At 40.6% G+C, this 22141-nt stretch overlaps 1 protein-coding gene across 1 annotated transcript in view; it reads left to right on the plus strand.

Annotated features, from left to right (window-relative positions):
• TAF3 (TATA-box binding protein associated factor 3) overlaps window positions 1-21921 on the plus strand; it is a 113809-nt gene extending 91888 nt beyond the window's left edge. The window contains exons 4-7 of the mRNA XM_057376632.1: window positions 907-989; window positions 15467-15722; window positions 19722-19828; window positions 20580-21921. Coding sequence (XP_057232615.1) covers window positions 907-989; window positions 15467-15722; window positions 19722-19828; window positions 20580-20694 — 561 coding nt within the window. The 3' untranslated portion in view covers window positions 20695-21921. The remainder of the gene's footprint in view (window positions 1-906; window positions 990-15466; window positions 15723-19721; window positions 19829-20579) is intronic.
• Window positions 21922-22141: the final 220 nt, after the last annotated feature.

The raw sequence follows: 22141 nt of genomic DNA on the forward strand, positions 1-22141 counted from the left end.
TTCCTGGAGCAGATTCAGCCAAGTGGTTATTTTATTAAATATGGTGACACACATGCTCAAAATGCTCCATCTCTCTYTATATTTATCTCTCTCTMTATATATAATRTATATACACTTGTCATATATGGRTAWCAGGTGAGTAATGCGTGCCTGGAGAATCATTACAGTGTCAGCTGGAACATTTGTGGTCATTCTGTACAGGTTTTGCAAAGCAGTAGTTCAGTAGGAGTAATTTTGGCACATACTGGTTCCATAAGTTCAAGGACATATTCAGGTGGTCTAAACTCCACCAGATACCAAGATTGGAATCCTAGGCCACTTGAAAAACAGTCATTAAAAACCTCAGCCTAATTGCAGTAAAATGCAGTGRCTGTTAATGCCTGTGTGGATAAGCACTTTAATGAAATAGTCAGTGTTGGCAAATTCAGCTTGGAGTTTATTTGTTTCCTTTATCTCTCCTTTTGATTCAAGAGTCATGGTACATTCATGTGATGAAYCTGGGAAATAACTGAATTTAAATCTTAGGGAAAAAATGCAAACACTGATAGGTTCCTGACAAGTTTGAATACTAAGGTCAAAGCATTTCATGTCACTGTTTAGAAATAAACTGTGGAGTTTGTGTGTCTAGAAAAGTACTAAATCAGGAAGACCTGCTAACAAATTGTATGAGCAGGTACAAATGCAGCAAAATTTCAAGTTGATGTTTTTAGTTTTGAGTTTCTCAGCAAACTGAGACCATCCATGCCAYGGGACGAAGCGTGAGAGAGCAGTGATTAGTCTGTCATAGTTTTGTCTCATTAAGTTGATACACTCTGTTTGGTTAACTCCATCAGTGCTTTCATGTAATTARTATATTTTGGGAGTCTGCTTACAGTCTTTGATTGATGATTGTGTTCCCCTGTACAGATAAAGGTGGAACCAGTTGTTCCTGCTCCATCACCAGTTATTCCTCGGCTGACTTTAAGAGTGGGTGCAGGCCAAGACAAAATGTAAGTACAAATAAATCCATCTGCTGGCTGTATGCTCACCAYAGTCCATCCTCTGGCATTTGTAGGAGCTCTTCTTTTCATTGGGAAACTSTTAAAAATTAGCAAATTGTATTTATACAGCAAAGTGTGCTCTCCAAGCAGCACCCATCTCCTTSCATCCATCCTACTGTGTGTCCCATTCCATGTCTTTCTAGGGCATGGATTACAAGACTCCATCTAGGCTGCTGTGATGCCTCCAGTGACATTYAGTGAGGTTTCTGTAATGGATGGTTTTCCTACTATAACCTACAGCTAAGTTTCACAACCATCCCCAGCTAACAGTTGTTTTATGCTTTAAAACATAACAGTTGGAATTCCTTTATACACTTCTGTTTTCTTATAACTGTTGATGATTATTCAGGAGTGCACCTAACGCATTTCAAGTGCTGGTTCATTAGCTCCCTAATTATTGGGTGCTGTTGTACAAATAATAGTTACTTTGTACTGGATGAGCATAAATAGGATGATCCCTATCCTGAGATCATCCAGCATAAACAGGAGGCTGGAGAGGCTGGGGAAACCATGTGTCACTGGGCTTCTTAGGCTGGTCCTGTGTTGTATGTGAAAAGTTTCTTTTAATCAGGTTTTTGTGTTGATTTAATGGCACAAAGCACACTTTCATGTCTGATGGTAAACATGAGCACCACATAGATCTTTCCATTCCTCACATTAAATATTGCTAATGCAGTTGTTCCTTTTATAGCAGCAYTATGAACTAAATCCCTAATCACTATTTTTTCTTCTTTAGAAGTGAAATGGGATTTTGATGATTATTCTCTTTTTCTCTGCTGTGCTACTCCTTCCCTGTAGGTAACCATGACTTTAACTGGTTTGAAGCTGCTAAGGGACTTCAGTCATTCCTTGGTTTTAATGGGTCACCCCTACCCAAATTGTTAACTGTTTTTGCTTTCTTCCTGACACGGTATTTGAGTGTGATCTAACATTTCTGTGCCTTAGGTTGCTGTAAAAAGTTCCAGCTTTGTCAGAAATCTKCTGAGCATGATTTGAATGGACATAGCTGGACATGCTGTTCCCTGAAAGTCCACAGATCCATTTTCCTCCATGAGGAGCCATGGATCCATGGATACTTTTAAATTCTGCTTTTTCAAGGACTGTCGAGTATTTCTATGGGCAAAATTAACTCATGTATTTAAGGCAGAATTTCAAAATTAAAGTTCTCAAGCTTTATTTTAGCACCAAAGAGTTGACTTGCAATCTTGTCTCACCCCAGTCTTTCTCATACCCATGCACATTTTGAGAAGGGATTTCAGACTCTGTTKGTTGCAAATCATGTGGATGCATCATTGTCATCCCTGCCAGCCCTTAGTGGGTGAGAGATACTGACATCTTGTTTCAGGGCCTTTTGGGAAGCTCACTTCTATTCCAGATTCCTTTTTGCATCTTTAGKGGCACCTTGGCCCTCTTCTCAGAACCTTGTAACAGGCAGAAAGAAAAGGTTTTTTATGTGTTATGGTAAGGGGAAGTTAAACTTGCATTTCATCTGTGTTGGTAATGAGGTTCTAAATGTCTGGCAATTATCATGTAGAAATTTGTTTCAATTAGCCTGTCTCTGGAGTTYACTGCATGGGATTGTTTGAGGATACCATGAATGTCCGTGGAAAGGCACAAGGAAATTTTTTAGGAATTCACAGAATTTGATGAGTAGAAAGTAGATGGAGAAATTATTGAATATTTTTGTTTCCTCTGTTAGAGAGAAGAGTTTGGGGGCTTTTGGAAGTACTCAAGTACCTGTTTGTTTGGGGGAAATTCATACAAAATATTTTTAATGAAAGTACTTACAGATCTTCAGGAGGCCACAAGGGCTTTCTGTAGTCTGAATCAAAAGTGTCAGACTGATGGTGCATGGAATGGAGATTCACATCACACCAGCACCTTGCACAACAACAGCAGCACAATCTGGCTCAGGAAAACAGCAGTGGTGAGGAAAATGCCTTTGCAGTGCTGTGAGCTGTTGGGGCTGTTCAACCTGGAGAAGAGAAGATTCTGGAGAGACCTTAGAACCCCTTCCTGTGTCTGAAGGAGCTCCAGGAGAGCTGGAGAGAGACTTTATACAAGGGTGTGGAGTGACAGGATAAGGGGGAATGGCTTCCCACTGCCAGAGGACAGGATTAGGTGGGATATTGGGAAGAAATTCTTCCCTGTGAGGGTGGTGAGGTCCTGGCACAGGGTGCCCAGAGAAGCTGTGGCTGTCCCATGCCTGGAAGTGTTCAAGGCCACTTTGGATGGGGCTTGGAGCAGCCTGGGATAGGGGAAGGTGTCTCTGCTCATGGCAGGGGRTTGGAATTAGATGATCTTTAAGGTCTTCTCCAACTTGAACCATTTTATGATTCTAYAATTTCACTTCTTTACTCCTCTGCTTGGACCAATATACAAAGCAGTGATGGTCGTAGCAGAAAAATCTCCTCTCTTGTATCTGTAATAAAAGTACACATTTCTCCTAGAGTCAAAGTAATACCTGAATTCAGGTTTGTCTGGAGTGCAAATGTTCTTACAACATGCATCAGTTCAAAAGAAATGGCTATTGATAACATTGGGTTAATAGACATGAAAATGTACTATTGCTGAAGGATGGACAAAGTGATATTGGAAAAACTGTTCTACTTAAGAGTTTTTTTTGCAAATGTTTTAACTGCACAGTAAAACAAGAAGAAAGTAGATTATTATCAAAGCATTTCCATTGTAGTTGTAAACAATTACAGCAATACTTGCATGGATGCCACATTAGAAGAAATTTACTGGATTCCATTCTAATGCAATTAGAGCTAATTTTGTTCTTTAAATGAATAAAAGGTCAGCTAGTAAATCTAGTTTATCTCAAGTCCAGGCTTCAATAAATTGTTTTATTTAATTTGTTGTAAAAGATYTTATCCTTAATGGACCTTGCTCTTATTGGTTTGCTTGGGTTCTAAAATATTTATGACCACCTTTTTAGATATGATTTGAATGATATGTTGGAAGGGGTTTTCACTTTTTTTTTTCCATTCCAATGTTATCAAGGTAGATTGCTAACTGAGTTAGTATAGGAAGGAACTAGAGATGGTATCTTTTTTCAAAACAAAACAAGCAAAACAAAAAACACAGCTAGTAGGCTTTTAGATTTAAATGAAGTGCAAATGATGAGTAGAGTTAAATACTTTTATTCAATTGCATCATGATTTCTTTCTGTCTGGTTATTTTTCCTAAGCATTATCATTTTAATGCATGTGTGTTTTTTAAGTCATATCTATTGATAAGGTGTTGACATTTCAGCTACTGCTACAGCTGGCATAAGATAAATTTATTCTACATTTAAATACAGTTTTTAAGAAAAAACACATGGCTGCTGACACTAATGCCAGACCACAAAGCACAGTGCTACTCACTGAGTGCTATTTCAGTGTTTTTATGCCCTAGAAGCAGGATATGTTTTTTTGTGAAATCAGGTCTCCAAATTTACCTTAAAACTTCAGACTTCTGCTGCAGACTCATATCATAACTCTGCCATCAGCAGGGAACCCAAAAAGCAGACAGGAGAAGGGGAAAGACAGGTATTTTAACAATGTTTAACTAGTAAACCTGACCTGCTRCTCTAATGAAATTGCCCCTTGTCTTCTATATTTTTAAGTGAGTAGATATGTGACTTTCTCCAAAAACAAATCACACATGTGTATGTGTGTGTGCCTGTAAAAATGTTTATTAAATTACCTGTGGATTGTAAGATAAAATCCTAAAAGGATTAAGAGTTAAAAAAATTTTCTTACCCACATACTTAATTGGCCCCACTAAAACTATTACTTGGTAGGATATTATCAGTCCAAGGCCAACTTATTTTCGTGCGGAGGCTTCTTCAAATGCTTGATACCCCCATGACAAAAGCTATCAGCACAAGCAGCTGACATCCTGTGCTGAGGATCTCAAAATCAAGGGTCAAGGTACAGAAATGATCCTATGATCATAGATGTGACCTCTCTGTGTAATATCAGTGACCCAGAAGAATATATTTGGGACTAAGAGGACAGGGGAACCTGCTTAATATATTACACTGAGTTTCTTGATTATCCATCTGAGAACATCTACTCCCCTCAGAGGGARGAATTCTTCCCAATATCCAATCTAACCCTGCCCTCTTTCAGAGGTATTTGCTCAAGAATTTGCTATTTTGAATGCAACACAAAATTGCAGTAAAACAGTTCTTCACTCATACTTTTTGAAATCCTGCAGAACTATATAATGTCACCTGTAGCATGCAGAGCGCATCATGTCTATGTTCACCAAAAAAATAGATGCTGTAATGAAGGATCTTCTACCTTCAACAAACTTTGTACAGAAGAGTTGAGTTGCAAACTCTCCAGAGATTTAATTTTCTTGGGAAAATGGCACTCACACATACACAGTTAGACTTTATTAAGGTCATGGCACCAAGGGAGGAGAGAAGAAAAAGAAGGTTTTAACAAATACATCCATATGCTTCTTACCGACCTGGCTGAAGACAAGAAATTAGGCAAGGGCCATGTTGGTGTTCCCCAAAGCTCTCTGGGGATCTGAGTTGTTGCTGTAACATGAATATGTATTCTTTTAGAACTGCTCCAACTCCATGTGGATGGTGGAAAAGAGTTGGATATCCAAGACTTTGCTGCAAGTTTGAGTTAAACTAGAATCCTACCCTATGCAGTTTCCAAGAATGCATTTGATTGCTACATTACCATCTGTAGTGTATATTCAGGAGCTTCAGTTTTTAATGAGGTTGTTCTCATATGGATAAATCAGAGGTGTGAAGAAACTTTTGAACTTTGGGTGCTATTTACTGCAGCGCTGCTCAGACTTTGATAATTTACATTACTGTCTTCATAGTGTTTGCCCACAAAAGCTGAATAATGGGGTTCATTAAGCTCCCTGTACGGGCATATCCAAATTGTTTGCCTCCAGCCTTGGCTCCCTACGTGTGGCTGGGGAGGAAAGGATTGGCTTTTTATTGACTTGTCAAGCCTTAGGTTTGCATTACCAGCCAAGTAGCTCATGACCCATTCCATTTATTGCACTGTTTTGTGGTGGGGAAACAGGTAAAGGAATCCTGCTGGAAGCCCCTCCTTCTGCACGTTTCAATGAATAAGGGCAGTGTTTGGAGCAGTTAAGGCACCGTGACCAAAACCTTGGACAGACAGAATGGCAGCAGCGTGGGGCTATTGTGGAGTGCAGATGTGGGCGGTGTTGGTTACCCTGTGAGACGTTGCTTATTCAGGGGAAGGAGAACTCAGTGAGGAATTAAAGAGGAGGGGAAAAAAAAAGTGATACTTCAGGGAGAAAAATGGAGAAGGGCGAACCAGTGTTTGGGAAAATTAAACAATAGAGCTCAGGCAGTAAAAGTCGGTGTTTATTGCTGTGTTAATGGGCATCCCAATTATTTTAGCAGGGAAAGACCATGTTAGCTGTGCGTTGACAGAACTACTGCTCTGGGTGTTGATCTGTAAAAGTGTGTGTAATGGTGAAATCATTTTTGATATGATCAACAGACCACCTAAGTGAGGAGGCAGAGCARTGAAAAATGATCTTGCTCCTCTCCAAGGTGTGCTGAAGGAATTCCAGTGATCTTTACAGTTTTCATCAATCTTTGTGAGTGTATTTACAGACATACCCACATTTCTCTGTTCTGTGGTCTTTTAAATTGTGAAAGCTGGAAGACTGATTTTTGGTGCCTTTTTAAATGCTGAATGTTTTTTAATGAAGATACTGTCTCAGCTATGATTCATATCCCTTTCCCAATTGTTCTTTTCTAGTGTAACATATTGGCCCAAATCCTGCAGCAAAATCCCCATGTGTGGTCCTGGATCCATCCAAGARGCTCCTTCACTTTGGTGGAGGTTCCCCAGCCTCTCCCCTGCTGCAGGATTGCAGCTTTTACATTAAAAAAAAAATGAAGAATATCATATCCCTTTTACCAAACCAAGTGGATGATCATTTCTGTTTATATTTCTAGAGGTGATTTAGCACAGCTTTTTCTTCCTTGAGCGTGACTTAAATTTACAGCTTCAGATGAAGCCCTTAGCTTTTTTCTTCCTTTTTTATTTATTACTGAAGCCACCCCAACTAATTATTCATCCTGTTTATGGTAGGTAGTAGTCTGTGGTAAATGATTTTCATTTTGCTGCTGGCCACATTGGGTGATGACTCCAAAAGTGATGCCATAAAAAGGCTTGAGTCATTAGAAAACAAAACAACGAACTGTGAGTTTCTTTGATTTTGCTGCTTATTGCTCAAGAGAAAAAAACAAAAACCTGTATACTGTATACCACAATTTAAAAAAAATACTTCAGGCAGGTTTAGACACATGAGGGAATTGCTTGTCTAAGTGGCCATGAGCAGCTGCCCTTACGAAGCACAACAGAAACTRATCAAATATGTGGGAGAGATTAGAAAGGCAGATGGGTATTTGTTTCAGAAATAGACTTTCCACACAGGATAGCTACAAGAGAAAGGTTCTGATTTGTTCCTGTCTTTGACAGAGGTGCTTCTTTTTTTTTTCACTCTTTTATTAAGGTTTTTAAACAAAGGTGAGGAAATTCCATAGGATTTGTGGGATGGTTCCTGGGAGCTGGATGTKGACAAGAAGACCATCAAGAAAGAACCACAAAAGAATAGATGGTCCTATTTGAATTTAGTGAAGTTGTCCTKTTAGCAATTAAACTTTACCTGTACAGGGTCTCCAAGTCTAGGACTGATTGTCTTACTTTTCTTTCAAAAACAAGCTTGGTAACAAGCTGAAAATTACASCTTTAAAGATTTTCTAAACCCATGCTGGCATAACTTTCTGGTAGTTAATATAATTCATGCTCTGTACCAGTTCCCACAAAAAGAGGTGAATATAGGGCTGATTTATGGGCAAGCTTCTGGGTCRTGCATCCCATTACATTTCCCAAAACAAATGCCAATAAAAGGCAGTTTGCAGGGAACATAGAGGAGACAGTTTGCAAAGAGCTCATTGGCATAAACATGTTTTACCAGCTTCTGGTTTTGCTCCTGAGAACTCAGCAGAAGGAGTTGGTGCCAGGTGGTTTTAACATCGAAGATGTTTGTTATTGATGATAAGAGGAAAAAAAAGATGTAAGATAGCAAGACGCCACRCTACCAGCTCAGTTTTGTTTTGTCAGACTGGCAGTGAACCATCCAGAGATGTAAGTCAGAATGGTGAGAAAATGGGAGGGAGATTAGGAGGCATCGACAGAACGGTGCTTGTGGTTGTTGGGAGAAATAYTCTGGGTGTAACAAATACAGAGGGTGAAGGCCAAGGGCAGAACTCTGTTTCACTTAAAGCAATGGGAAATTAAACAGTAGAAAATCTGTAATTCAATTTCAACAGTGCAAATGTTCATAAACCAAAGGAGCTAACTGGAAATATCAGATGGACTGAAKATCTCAAAAATGGTGTTTTCTGCCAGTGGGAATGGGGCACTTGTAGAAAAATTACTACATTGGGTTRTATTAATAATTCCTTCTGAAAGAATGTCAGGAGTCAGCATAGTATCTCTAGGAAAAAAGAAAGTTAATCTGTCCAAGGCCGGAAACTGTGGAGGTGAAATCTGAGTGAATTAGATAACTGAGCAAATAGGGAAAGAAAAGAAGGAGGACCATGGGAATGAAGACAGGRAGATGATGAAGGATAATACAGGTATGAGCCAAGACTGGATGGAATACATGCCTTCTGTTTCCATGTGCATTCTGTTCTTCACTGAGGACTAGGACAAGATGGATAACAGCAGGTTGACAGTGGTGGAAATCACCATAGTAAACTGAGAGGGAAAATACAGGGGCCTTTACCCACTGAAATCAAGGAATGGGATAATCTTTTTTCCAAGTTCTAGAAGAACTGGGTTGTAAGTTTGTGGACTCAGTGACAAGAAGTTTTTAACACATTTATTTTTATTTTRAAATGCCATGTTTGTTCAATCCATTTTAATAAACATTAGTTAAAAATAGAAGTGCTGAAGAAGGGAAGAAAGGAACATGGAGGCAGCATAATACATAAATATGGAGCAAATTTTGGAGGGGGCCCTGATGAAAGGCTCAGAAGTAATGGAATCAAAAACAAAACAGAAATAAGCCAAGCAGATTTGATATCAGTCCTTGATAAAGCAAATGATTCTGTAGGTTAGTCTAGTCTGGTTGGCTGTCCCTGCAAGGGATGGTTTGTCTGCCATGGATTTCAGGTATCTGTTTCCACCACCARTGCCAGCAATAGGACAAGAAGCAASRGGCAGAAACTGATGCCCAGGAAGTTCAACCTAAACATGAGAAAGAACTTCTTTCCTGTGCAGTGACCAAGCATGGGAAYAGATTGTCCAKAGAGGGTGTGGGGTTTCCACTGGAGGTATTSAAGAACCAGCTGGACTCAGTCCATGTAGGTTGGATGTTAGAAAAGGTTGCTGTGACAYCAGGGCAATGAGATCCTGGAACAGGGTAATGGTGGGGACAAAAATATGAACTGGTTTTAAGATTAAGCTCAATAAAGTTCTCAGTGGGATTAGGTGACACAATGCCTGTGAAATCACTASACTCRTTTGCCCAGGAARAGATGTTTGTGGGGCTTTGCCATGRTGTTGGTATGGTAGAATCAGAGAATCATTTAGGTTGTAGAAGRTGTTTAAGATCATCRAGTCCAACCATTAAWGCACCCCTGCAAAGCCCATCMCTAAAYTRTGTGCACAAGTAACACATCTGCACATCTTTTAAATCCCTCCAGGGATGGGTGACTCCAGTACTGCCCTGGGCAGCCTGTTCCAGTGCTTCACAAGCCTCTTCATGAAGGCATTTTCCCTGMTAGCCAATCTGAACCTCCTCGGGCTCAACTAGCATCCATTTATTTCCTCTTGTCCTCTCACTTGTCACTTGGGAGAAGGGACCAACCCCCTCCTGGCTGCAYCTTCTGTCAGGGAATTGTACAGAGTGAGAAAGTCCCTCTTGAGCCTCTTTTCCTCCAGGCTGAGCCCCCTCAGCTCCCTCAGCTGCTCCTGATGCTCCAGACCTTTCCCCAGCTCTGTTGAAATGGAGAATGAACTGTTGATCTCCATGTGCACCACTGAAGGTCAACATGCTTTACCTTGGAAAGGCAGGTACCCACAAAAATGGATGTTATCTTGGAATAAGTGCTCAAAGTTTATTTCCCTGACAGAGAATATCACGTGGCASGTGATGTTTAAGTGCTGAAGTTTTTACACTTGCAAAATTGGGACTCCTCTGGAGGTTTGGTGCATTCTGGCASTCTGCAGACTCACAAGTTGGTCACAGCGTGTGCTCATGGAGCTTCTGTTTGCCAATATAACTTGTTTGCACAGAATAAAATGTTCAGCAGGGCATAAAACAGCAAATAAATTTCCCTTTCTAAAAGTAATATGGGAATTAGCCTACATTACAGAGCTTAAATCACACTGATTCTCCTCCAGGGCTGGAATAAAATTTGCAGAATCACCTCTAATCTGTGAAGAATCTAAACCATATGGAAATTTTCTTAYTTCCTTAGGTGTTTCCAACACTCTTGCCCACAGGTCTTCGAGTGTTAAGGTTTTTTTCTGGTGCAACAATCTCAGTTCCAGGTGTGAGATTTTTCAGTAATAAGTTACATCACTTTCTGGCATCAAGGAATTTATATCAATAGGGAATATCAAAGATAAYAGATAACACAATGATTGATAATCCAAGTGAATTGCACTAGTTTTACTTCTGTTGGTGCAGCTGATGGTGTCATTTTCCTACATACTAAGACTCATTTAGCTCCTGCTCCTTGCTTAAAAATGGGTGATGGGTTTGGAAAAGCATTAGGACTTTTCAAATGTTACTTTTTTGCCTTTGGGCAGAGAAACAGCTTGGGAGCTCTGCCTCTGAGAAACAAAGATTACTGTGATTTTTTTTACTMGACCTTCCAAAGTACTCATACAGCATTTTTTTGGAGCTCATTGCCCATAGCAGTTATTCCACCCTGTGGCCTGATATCCTATTTTGGAAAAGCCGTTTCCTTTTGGTGCACGTCTTTCCCCTGTGTTTATATGAAGCAGTCAATGGGGCTTTCAGCCGTAAGGATCAGAATGAAATCAAATAAATTACTTCCAAAGATAGGAAACCATTGCACACCTTGGAGCTCAGTTTTGCTCCAGATGTAGCACATTACAACTCATGCCCCTTAGAGCTAATTAGAAACCAACTGACCTGTTGCAACACTTCAAATCTTGGTGGAATTTACGCTTTGCCTGCAAGCTGCTGCTTGTTTTTCATCCTGTTTGGGTTTGGACCTATAACTGTGGACGAAGTGATTGCCCTGGAGTGGTGATTAAAATGGGTTTTCATTCACTCTACCATCCTGARAAACAGAAAAACTTCACTGATGTTTTCTTCCTTCCCCTCAGTGCAGTGTTGGACACTGTTTTAAACCAGTAGATAACTATTGAATCTTTACYAAAAGAGYGGTGAGGCACTGRCACAGGTGGCTCAGGGAGATGGTGGATTTCCCATCCTGGAAGTGTTCAAGACCAGGTTGGATGGGGCTCTGAGCAACCTGGCCTAGAGAAAGGTGTCCCTGCCCATGGCTGGTTGGGGCTGGAAGATCTTTAAGKTCCTTTCCAACCCAGTCYATTCTRTGATTCCRTGAGATCTGAYTCCTCAGCTGRGATTTGGATATTGCATGCTGTTGTCTTGGCCCAATGCAGCCTTGATGTAGTTGAGCAGAAATGGCAATGGAAGATCTCTTTAAGTTCTCATATTGAGTTGAAATGCTTTTTGCAGTGGAACAGATTGTGAGAAAGAAAAATAACTTAAAAATTCCTTTGTCAGGAGGCTTTATATTCTGCCCTTTTAGCAAAGGGATTATTAAAAAAATAACATGGAAAAATAATATTTTTAATTGGTAGTCACAGTGTTTGAGGATTTTTCTGTCTTTCTGTCCTACTTTAAATATCACATCCCTTAGGTTTTTTCCCTTATTATTATGTTTAGATATGTTTTCCTGGTTACTACTGGGCATTCTGTGACAAGTCAATATGTGTGTTCAGTGATAAATACACTGAGATTCTGTGAGCAGGACAGCTCCTGCTGGCATTTAGAAAGAAATCCAAAGTGAATTTCAGTTGGACACAACCAAGTACACAGCATTTGCATTAATTCTGGGGTTTTTTTTCAAAGGGAGTGGTAACCTGTAGTCATGATTTATGGAGGCTCTTATTACCACATCTATTTCAAAGGTTTTCTCACACCCCTTTATTCTGGAGGAACTGTTTTGATTCAAAAACAACTTTTAATTGACCTTTTATCTCTCAGAGTAGAGTCTATTTGTGGTACACTGCCAGCCAAGCAGCCTGCAGTGAAGTGCAGTTCTTGTCTCAGGACTCTGAGCATGTTTTTGGTGGCTGATGTTCATTTGGCTTGATTTCTGCAAAAAATACTCATTCAGCCTCAGTTTTAGAGTTTTTGGAGTTGAAGGATGTGGAAGTTATTCGTATATATTATTGCACATGCACATGCAAGCTAAGTGATGATTTTGAAAACATATGAAAACACATTTTGGAAAGAAGGTAACAATATATGTATGGTGATGTCCCAAGGAAGTGTAAATCCCAGCAGGACTCAKGTGCTGGGTGGATTGAGGCTCTGCTGCAGTGAGAGCCGCCTACTTGCAGTGTTCTCTGTGCCTAAACTTTCCTGTCTGTAAAACAGAGCTCATAAATCTTGCCATCATTTACATAGTGTTTTGATATCAGGTTTCTCTCCAAGTCTGAAGTAACAGTAATTATTGGTCGTGGGACTGCTATTTCCCTTTGATTTCTCCCCACCTCCATATTGCCATATATGCAGCCCCTTCTTCAGGACAGGCTAAACCACCCTCGCTGAGATTACTCCATCAGCTCTAATGGTGCAGCACAAAACCATTCATTTCTCCACTCTGGAGTCTAAAGTCTCTGAACTTCATTAGCCCAAGGGAGTGGTAGGCCCAAGCGTGCTCCGAAATGCCGATCTCCTGTTTTGATAACTGAGCTCTAAAATCAAGATAAACAAGCTGCCCTATATACTGAACATGTCCTAATTGCAGACTTCAGGCACACCAGCCAATCGATGAGTGTGTGTCGCTCGCTAATGAATATTTGTAGTTTTGGCAGATTTCACATGTGGTGTTCCTTGCAGCTTCTGCAATTATTGGCAGAGTGGCTTTGAAGACCCTGTGCAGGAGAGAACCTGGCTTTAGATCGAGGTACTCTGTAATTTAATTTCATATTTTAGCTGGGCATGGTCACTCCTATTCAAATTGTATTAGCTAATACTTCTTTCAAACTGTTTACACTGTGTGCAAAGTTGTCTTTAAAGTCCTATTAGCTAATACATTTCTTAGTCTAGACTTGGGGAGGGTTGGCTCCCTGAAGAACTCATAGCAGGACTTTGTTTACTTGCAGGAGGTAGGAGAGGAAGGCAGGGAAGGAAGGGGCAGTGATGTTTGAAACCATTCAAGTGACTTCTGCTGTGCCAGTGTTTTGCTGTCTGTCCCTGTGCTCGCTTTTATTATTGCCAAGAGTTTCTTTATTGAGAGGTGGCTCTCAAGTCATGAGGATGACTTTACGAACTGTGGGAGTATTGGCACCAACCAAGGTCTTGGGCATTCATCATTGGGAGCCAGGGCTCTCTGTGGGAGCAGTGGAAGGAGAAACATCTGAGTAGGGATAGCCAGTCTGGCAGGAGCCCCAGGAGCCACCCACTGAGACTTTCACTGARCCAGAAACACATCATGAGCCAAAGAGAAAACTTCCTTGGTGGGAGAAACAGTGGGGGTTTGGATGTTTCCCACTAACAGGGAGAGGAGGCTGGTTTTGATGCATAGGTTCTCCCAGGATGGCCTGATAGTAGGACTTCCTTCCTTCCACAAGTCACAGACAACATAAATTAGGAGTCCTGCACTTTGATTCACAGTCTGGCACCTTACTGACACAAATACAGAGCCTGAGKTCCCACATTAGGTACCTGAAGCAAYCACTGGGACATAAATGGTGTGAATATCTTCAGTGTTGCTGATGRAAAAATCATCGCCTTTTAGATTCCACTCCATGCTTTGATTTTCTTCTGTTCACCCATAGYTGGTGTGATGCTGCAGCTGGGGGTTAGGCAGGATTACCAAACTCATTGCTTTTACTAAAACTTGCCATAGTTCTGATTTTGTAGTGCAAGTKGRAAATCTTGTGAGAAAAAACRCCATTATCTCAGCCAGGCATTAAAYACTGTATAATTCCAAGCTTATCTCAAATGATGGCTTGGATTATTGACTTGAAATTCAGACAGTGTCTCCAATCATAGATATTGCCTTTGGAATATCATAAAAGAGTTGCAGTAAACACTAAAGTTGAATGTAAAATTCCCATTGACAGTGGAGCTGGGCATTCCTGGTTCTCAGGAGTTGTTGCAATTTGATTTTAGTCATGGTTTTTTCTACTGATGTCTCCATTTTTTGCTTTCTTACGTGGTTCTTCTCCCCAGAATGTCTAACCTTTCTGTAAATCATCCTCTTCTTACAGTCCCATCATAAATCATTTGCACTCCTACAGTTGCCATTCAATATAAATAAATTAATTAAATGATTTACCAAAATGTGGTAAAACAAATAGACCTATCCTGTATTTTGTTTGAGGCATTTTTGGGTTTGTTTGGTTTGGTTTTTTGTTTTTGTTCTGTTTTTTAAAGCATCCTTTTCCTTCTCTTTGTCTTTCTAACCTAGAGCCTCGTAGTCAGGGCTTTTTCTGGCTTGTCTGTTAAATTGCATGCACATCAATAACACTGTGTATCAACAGTCATTAATAAACCTTGAGTCTTCTCTGTGTCCCCCTTCCTGGGCAAAATGGTTCTATACAGTGTATTTACTAGAGCTACATCCTGTCTACTTCAGCTCCTCGACTAAGTAGCAATATTTTAACTGCTGAGTGTATAGTGTGCGTCATTTATTTGTCCTGACTAGATCCACTGCTGATTCCGTAAACATTTGRGGAAAGAAATACCAAACTAGCAAATATTTGCAGAACCCCCTAATGTAGGATCTTAAGATCGTCTCTCAGTTTGAAGATTAAAATCAGTGCTGTTCACAGCTGATTAACTTTCCTTTCTAATATTTCCCACAAATTGAGCTAACGTAATAAAACTTAACGAAACAAGGTTTAGTAAAGCCACAGAGAGCATTTATATGACAGTGAGGTAGAGAGTGGCTCAGGCTGTCCTGGCAYTCACTTTGTGATGGTGCTGTGCTTTATCCTATAAATGGATGGGTGCAGCAGTGACAAGAGTCCCTGTGTGGGGTTGAAATGGGCTCTTTGGTGACTCCAGGATGACATGAATTAGCTGCACTGTATTTTCCTTTTCTCTAGTTGGTGATGGATCGTTGCTTTCTCTTCCATCAGCTCTAACGATTCTCAATGTTGGTCCTGCAGAGTCATCAGCAAAGTGGTGTCAGCTCCAGAGGCCAAACCTTCCACTCCCGCGGYGCGGCCCAAAACGCCTCCGCCTGTGCCATCGCCGGTGCCAGCTCCCGTTCACGTCACCCCTCCTCCGGCTCCAGCTCCTCCTCCTCCCCAGGCCACCATCTCTCCAGTCCTGATCCCACCACCCTCTCCAGCCGTGTCAGCAGCTGGAGGCTCCAAAGCTCCCGTTCGGAGCGTGGTGACCGAGACCGTCAGTACTTAYGTGGTAGGTGACAATGACACTGCTGTCCTCTGTCCCAGTGCCAGAGCCATTCCTCTTTGGAGTTGGTGACCTCCTTGGTTACTCATCATCTCAAATAGAATGTTCCTGGATTCTTGATGTTTCTGTTAAGCTGCTGTTCATTCAGCCCTTGTTTCCACACACATTTTGAGGGTTTAATAATTAAAACACTACAACTTAGACCGAATTTTTCATTGGTTCCCAGTTCCAAATTTAAGTTCCTTCTCACAAGTCAGCTATATCCCACATGCTMTTTTCTGCTAACTGAGCTAGAGCACTTATTTTTGGAGGTGGAGGTTTTTTATAGGTTTTTCTAAAGTRCTGAATTGAAACCTCAAATGTCAAACGCACCATAGATTTTGCTGTCAGTCAGGTAAAGTACAAAACCTTCATACAACATCAAGAACTTGACTTAGCCCTCATTTGAAATGTGTAAAGGCCACTAATCTCTTTCCTGGTTTCCTCGACATACAGAAATTGCAGGATTTGTGCATCTCAGAAGTCTGTAGATAGTTCATTAGTCTACACTTCATTTGTGTGTTTGACACGTGCTCTGAACTTGGCCTCTGTCTGGCAGCATTCTTCATTCTTTTGAAAAAGTCTCTTGTGTAACATGGTGTAGGAACTGCATTCCCCTAAAAGAATGTGGATGTATGTCTGGGTAGGACAGGGCTTGCTGTGCTGCTGAGAATTTCTGCTTTAGATGCTGTGTAAAATGAAGTCCTGAGCATTCCTGATCCTTGAAAAGCAGCAGTTCCATTCACAACGGTAGCAGTGTTTTTAACTTCCCTGTCTTGGCTAAATTCCAGCTTGATTGGCAGCACTTTGCTTAGCTGCAATTTAAAAATCTCACCATTTAAAACACCTAAACACCTTTTATTACAGAATTTGCCATGCTTTAATTGCAACATATGCATATTTTTTTTTATTTTATAATTCTTGTGTTAGTATTAATTGCTAATATAAATCCACCCTGTGTTTCTAATGGAAAGGTGCTTCCCTGCTGGACCTAAACTGCTGTATCATGTTACTGGTCTCTATTTAAACAGCTGCTACATTTCACTCCTGAGTTAGTTACAGCATTGGACAATGTCACATGGCTGTGCATATCCTTAGGGTGCAGGATACACAGCCTCACCTTTGGTGTCACAGGTGTAAACCCAGTGGCACTCTTATTATTGCAGTCACTATTATTATTATTATTATTATTATTATTATTATTATTATTATTATTATTATTATTATTATTATTACAGTAATGCCCAAAGGTTTCAGAATTTGCTTTAAAAGGAGAACTTTTCCTAAATGCTCTACTACACCCCACTTCCTTCCACAATCATAAAAAGAAATAATTTAGGGATTATGTTAGTTTAAAGAAGGAAAATGTAGCACTTTCCCTGGATACTTCCATTACTCTTAGCACCTTATGGAGAATTCAGAGRACATGGAGGCTCCAGGTTATTTTTGCTTTTCACAGAACCATATAATCAATCACAGAACGGTTTGGGTTGGAAGGAACCCTAAAGACCATCTTGTTCCACGCCCTGCCATGGGCAGGGGCACCTTCCACTCAACCAGGTTGCTCCAAGCCCTGTCCAACCTGGCCTTAAACTTCCAGGGATGGAAAGTCCACAACCTCTCTGGGCAGCCTGTACAGTGTCTCATCACTCTTATTGTAAATATTTTTTTTCCTAATGTGTAATCTAAGCCTACTCTCCATCACTTTAAGAGCATTTCACCCTGTCCTGTCACTCCATGCCCAATATGAAAAGTGATGTTTCACAACATTGTTGTTGAAAACAAGGCTTTACTGCATTAGGACTCAACTACATGCACCTACAGAGAGATACCTGATGTGAGATGTTTCAAAATGCTCAAAGAGAAGTTGGGGAAGAAGAAAATAATTAAAAACTATTACCCTCTTACATGGGGGAAATCCAGGACACAGAATGATGAGAAGATTTTCCTCATATCACATGGGAAAGCTGCTCTAGAGATAAGGCATGGGGCCAGGGTGACAGAGGTGCATAACTCCCTTGTGCAGGGGAGGAAAGGAGGGTGATTTTCTAGTTCAAAAAAGAAAGGATACACATCTCCCTGCTGGATAGCATCTCAGTACATGTTCTGTACTCATTAGCTCCCAGTGGTTTGTACTAACTCAGCAGTCAGCAATCCCACTCTGTCCCTCCTTCCACGACCCTTGGCTCATTAAGGAATGAGAAGTTATGCAATATTTTTAATATCCTTATTCAGCAGCYCAAGTTCTTGTTTAACAAACAGCCAGAGGTTTCTGTGATTATAGACCACCCTGCCCCTCTCCAGCCCCTGAAAGCCTGAGACAGGCATTCTGCAAGGGAGGGGAAAAAAAAAACCCTGAAAAACTAAGTTTGGAAAAGTTAGGGTGTCTATTTTCTGGTGGGGCAACATCAGCCTACACCTGGCAGGGCTGGTTCCCACAACAAGCAGCATTAGAAATGGGGTGCCCATGCTGGGGGTAATGTGGGTGCAGCCAGGTGTTCAGACTGGTTTTGTAGCCCTCAGGCCAATATCCCACAGCACCCTTTTTCTGCAGCACCATGGCACAGCATCCCCTTCCTCTCCAGCAGAGTTATCCCACYGAAATGCCTCTGGACCTCTTCACTCTGAGCCCAGACACTTCACCTGGGGAGCAGATGCTTCTCCAGCAACTTAAAATGACTTTGCAGATGTGAGATTAGATGGTAGATAGGAATRATTRTTGCAATCAATCAGCTTGGAAATCRAGTTAATTTTAGGATGGTGCCTACTCCGTACCGCTGATGGGAAGGGGATTGTTCCCTGGTTAGTATTGCTGGGCCTTGTATTTTYGAGTTTTAAACCACAAAAACATTCAGGGCTTTAAAAGGAATCAGGGAAGAGTGATGTGTTGGTTGCAGCTCTGGTACATTCCTATTGATTTTTCAGAAAGTGGTGTAAGATGTACAGACCACCATGTAGTGGCGGTGATTTTTTTTTTTTTTTGACTAAGAACATTCGGGGCTTTTCATCTGCTACTTTTTAATATAATGTTTGTAAGCTGTACAGATAGCAAAACGTTATTGCCTGAGAGATGTATAAACGCACAAAAGCTGAGAACAAAACAGTTTCTGTTTTTGAGATTCAGCGATAGTGCAAATCTTCATAAAGAAGTGATGGAGTCAGGGTAATGCCCCAGACATTTTGTACTTTGTGCTGTTAATTGCACTCCTTTAGGTGGATTCTGTGACATTTTGTGTGTATATTTTCAGCAAAGAGCTGTTCGAGAAACCACTGGAAATTTAAAAATACAAACAATGGGTCAGGCAGGATATAAACATTAAAAAAATGCATATGATGAACCCGGTGAGCAGCTGCCCAGCACTGTAAATGATCTGCCTTTCTTGTTTCATTTACCCTTTAGTAAATTGTACTGTGACATAAATGTCATAAGGGGAATGGAAAGTTACTCAGTAACAACTTTTTTTATATCCTGATCTTATCAGCTCGTTGGAGTTGAAGACTTTGGCTAATAAGTAATGCAGCAATATATACACACRGTGCTGTATATTTTACATGCACATAAGGACTGTTATCTTACGCAGGAGGCTGCCGTGGCTCCTGCTTGCCATTAACAGGGTCGAATTTTAAAAGTATAGACAGAGAAGGAATTGTGTCCTTAAGCCCTGGCTCTGTGTGTGAATGCCTGTGCTTAGGTCGGGTGGTGTAACTGGCTTTACTGGTTTACAGGACAATGCAGAAAAATACATGATTCTGTCGTCATGAGCAGTGTAGGAAAATCAATTAAGACGTAACACTGAGCTCTCATGATCAGAGAATTCACACATAACAACGGGGGCTGCTGAATGGCTTAGCCAGATAAGCAAGAAACCTTTTTTGTTTGTTTGTTTGTTTGTTTGTTTTTTTAATGTCAATTTTCCTGCCTGCTTAGCCCTGAAAACCAGCTAACTTTGCTTTTCTTTGCACCAGATCCGAGACGAGTGGGGTAACCAGATCTGGATCTGTCCTGGCTGTAACAAGCCAGATGATGGCAGTCCAATGATAGGTTGTGATGACTGCGATGATTGGTATCACTGGTAAGTTCCTCTCATCCATCCTACTCTGCCAGTCCCTGGCAGATTGGGGCTATATTATTAAAAAACCTTTTTTTTTAATAGTTCGTGACGTTGGGAATATTTAAATAGCTTTACTGTGTCCAATTTAATAATCTGGAAGATATTTTTATCTCCCTTGCTCTGAAATTTGAAAAAGCAGATTTTAAGCTGTGAAGGAGAGTTACTTTTTAATTAATGGGCATTGGTGATAACRGTTGTTTTTGAAACTGCTGGAAAATATTGCTGATTCTGGTAATTTTGTGAGAACTACAGGATTATGGGCACAGTGTATACAGATAGACAGTTCAAATTATGAAGCATTGTATGAACAGTAATATAAATGTCAGCTCTTATAAAAAGGTTGGGGGGAATTAATCACTTTTTAGGCTTTTTTTTTTTAAGCTACATAAAATTGTAAGGGTTTTTGCAGATGTGTTAAAGAAGCATTTGAAATTATTTTAAATCTAGTCTATTACACCTGAAAGTGCACTCATATTTTCTATTAAATAACACTTTTTATCTGAGTATCCTTTTGATATTTCTCTTTTGTTTTAAGCTAGAGGTTTTGAGTTTCTGTTAGATTGTTACATTCATTAAGATAATGATAATATAATTGCTATATTAATTTGAAGTCCAGATCCTGTCTCACAYTGGAAAGATGTATTTTTTGGGGTAAGAAACAGAAGTAATGTTCCTCCACTGAGACGATGTGATATTTTCCTGTCCTTTGCAGGCCTTGCGTTGGGCTCACTGCTGCACCCCCAGAAGAGATGCAATGGTTCTGCTCCAAGTGTGCCAACAAAAGGAAGGATAAAAAACACAAGAAGAGGAAGCACAGGGCACACTGAAGATTTGTCAGGGGACTGAAGGGGTGCGGTCACCGCGGCACCTCCTGGCCCGACGGGGCTGTAGGAGGGACCCACCCTGCCCGTGTCCCGACTGCTGTGTCTCTGCAGTGAATCAGGGGCGAGGAGATGCCCTCGCTCAGGGGCTGTTGGGTTTCACAGACCGTCCGAGCCCAGGGTGTTGGATTTTGGTACATTCTGATGCTGTTTCTTTTCCCCRCCAAGGGGGATTTGCACAGAGCGCTGTGAAGACTTTGGTGGTTCCTGGGACTGCTCCCGCTCCTGTGGCTCAGCAGCAACACGGATGAATGTTGTAAATACAGATACCTGTCCTATTCTTCCTCAATTTGTTATTAATCCCTCTTGAACCTTTGCAGTAAGGTGCTGAGAGGAGGAGAAAATGTAAATTGCAGTAAGTTGTAAACTGAGACAACCTTCTGGAATGATTTCTGTAGTCTGGATACAGGTCAGCCTCGACTCTTGCTGAGCCAGATAATCATAATGTGGAAATAAAAAGTGGCTGGTAAATATTTTTGTGACGAGAATATATGAAGCTTTTTTCCTTGATTTTTAGTACTAACATAAAATAAACATGTTCAAGCTTTTGTGATATATCTTCTATTTTTTAAAAAAAAAGTTTCTATTGTGTCAATTTTTTTCTTCCGTGTGAATTTCTTTCGGTGGACCTGTAATATATTTTATACTTTGATTTTTGGTTTGGTTTTTTTTTTTTAAAGTCTTTGTCAAACTTTTCATTGCTTGTACATTTCATCGGTGTGAAAAAACACAACCCATTAAAAGATTTTCACACGTGTAAATACATGCTATTTATAAAGTAATTTTTTTTTAATTATTTTTTAGGGCTTGAGGATTTTTGTTGTCGTTTGCCCAAGAATACAAACCTAGCAGCTACTAAAAGGCCGTGTGACAAACGCCTGTCCTCATGGCTGTGAGGGATTGGTGAGCTCTGCCCCAGCTGTGCATGCACGAGGAGGTGGCCAACACCGTAATTAGGCCTCGATTCAGATACTTAAACGTGTGGTAACTTCTTAAGAAGTGAGTAATCCTATTGCCTTCAAGGAGCCTGTTCCCACACTTGGTTATACATGTGCTTAAATGTCTTCTGAATTGGGAGCTTAGGCCAGGGGGGCTCTGCACTTCTGGTGGCAGCTACAGCGTGTTAATCTGTAGCTGGAATGGATTTTTTTTTCCCTTTTTCTCCTTTTTTTTTTTTTTTTTTTTTTTTTTTTTTCTGGTCTTTTGTTTGTGAGTTTGCCAAAAGGATCGTGTTTAGGTAGAGGAGATGCAGGTGTGTTCCTCTGCTTTGTGTATCCTCTTGGAAAGACCAGTAAACTGAATCCCAGTCACTTTCTCTGTTGAAAATACAAGGGGAGAGTGCAGACAAACTGAAATAAAAGTCAGCATTAGATATTGTAGTGCAATGASTCTC

This window comes from Malurus melanocephalus, unplaced genomic scaffold (genome assembly GCF_030028575.1).
Source record: "Malurus melanocephalus ecotype Western Australia unplaced genomic scaffold, MMel_1.1 scaffold_286, whole genome shotgun sequence".
Classification (NCBI taxonomy): domain Eukaryota; kingdom Metazoa; phylum Chordata; class Aves; order Passeriformes; family Maluridae; genus Malurus; species Malurus melanocephalus.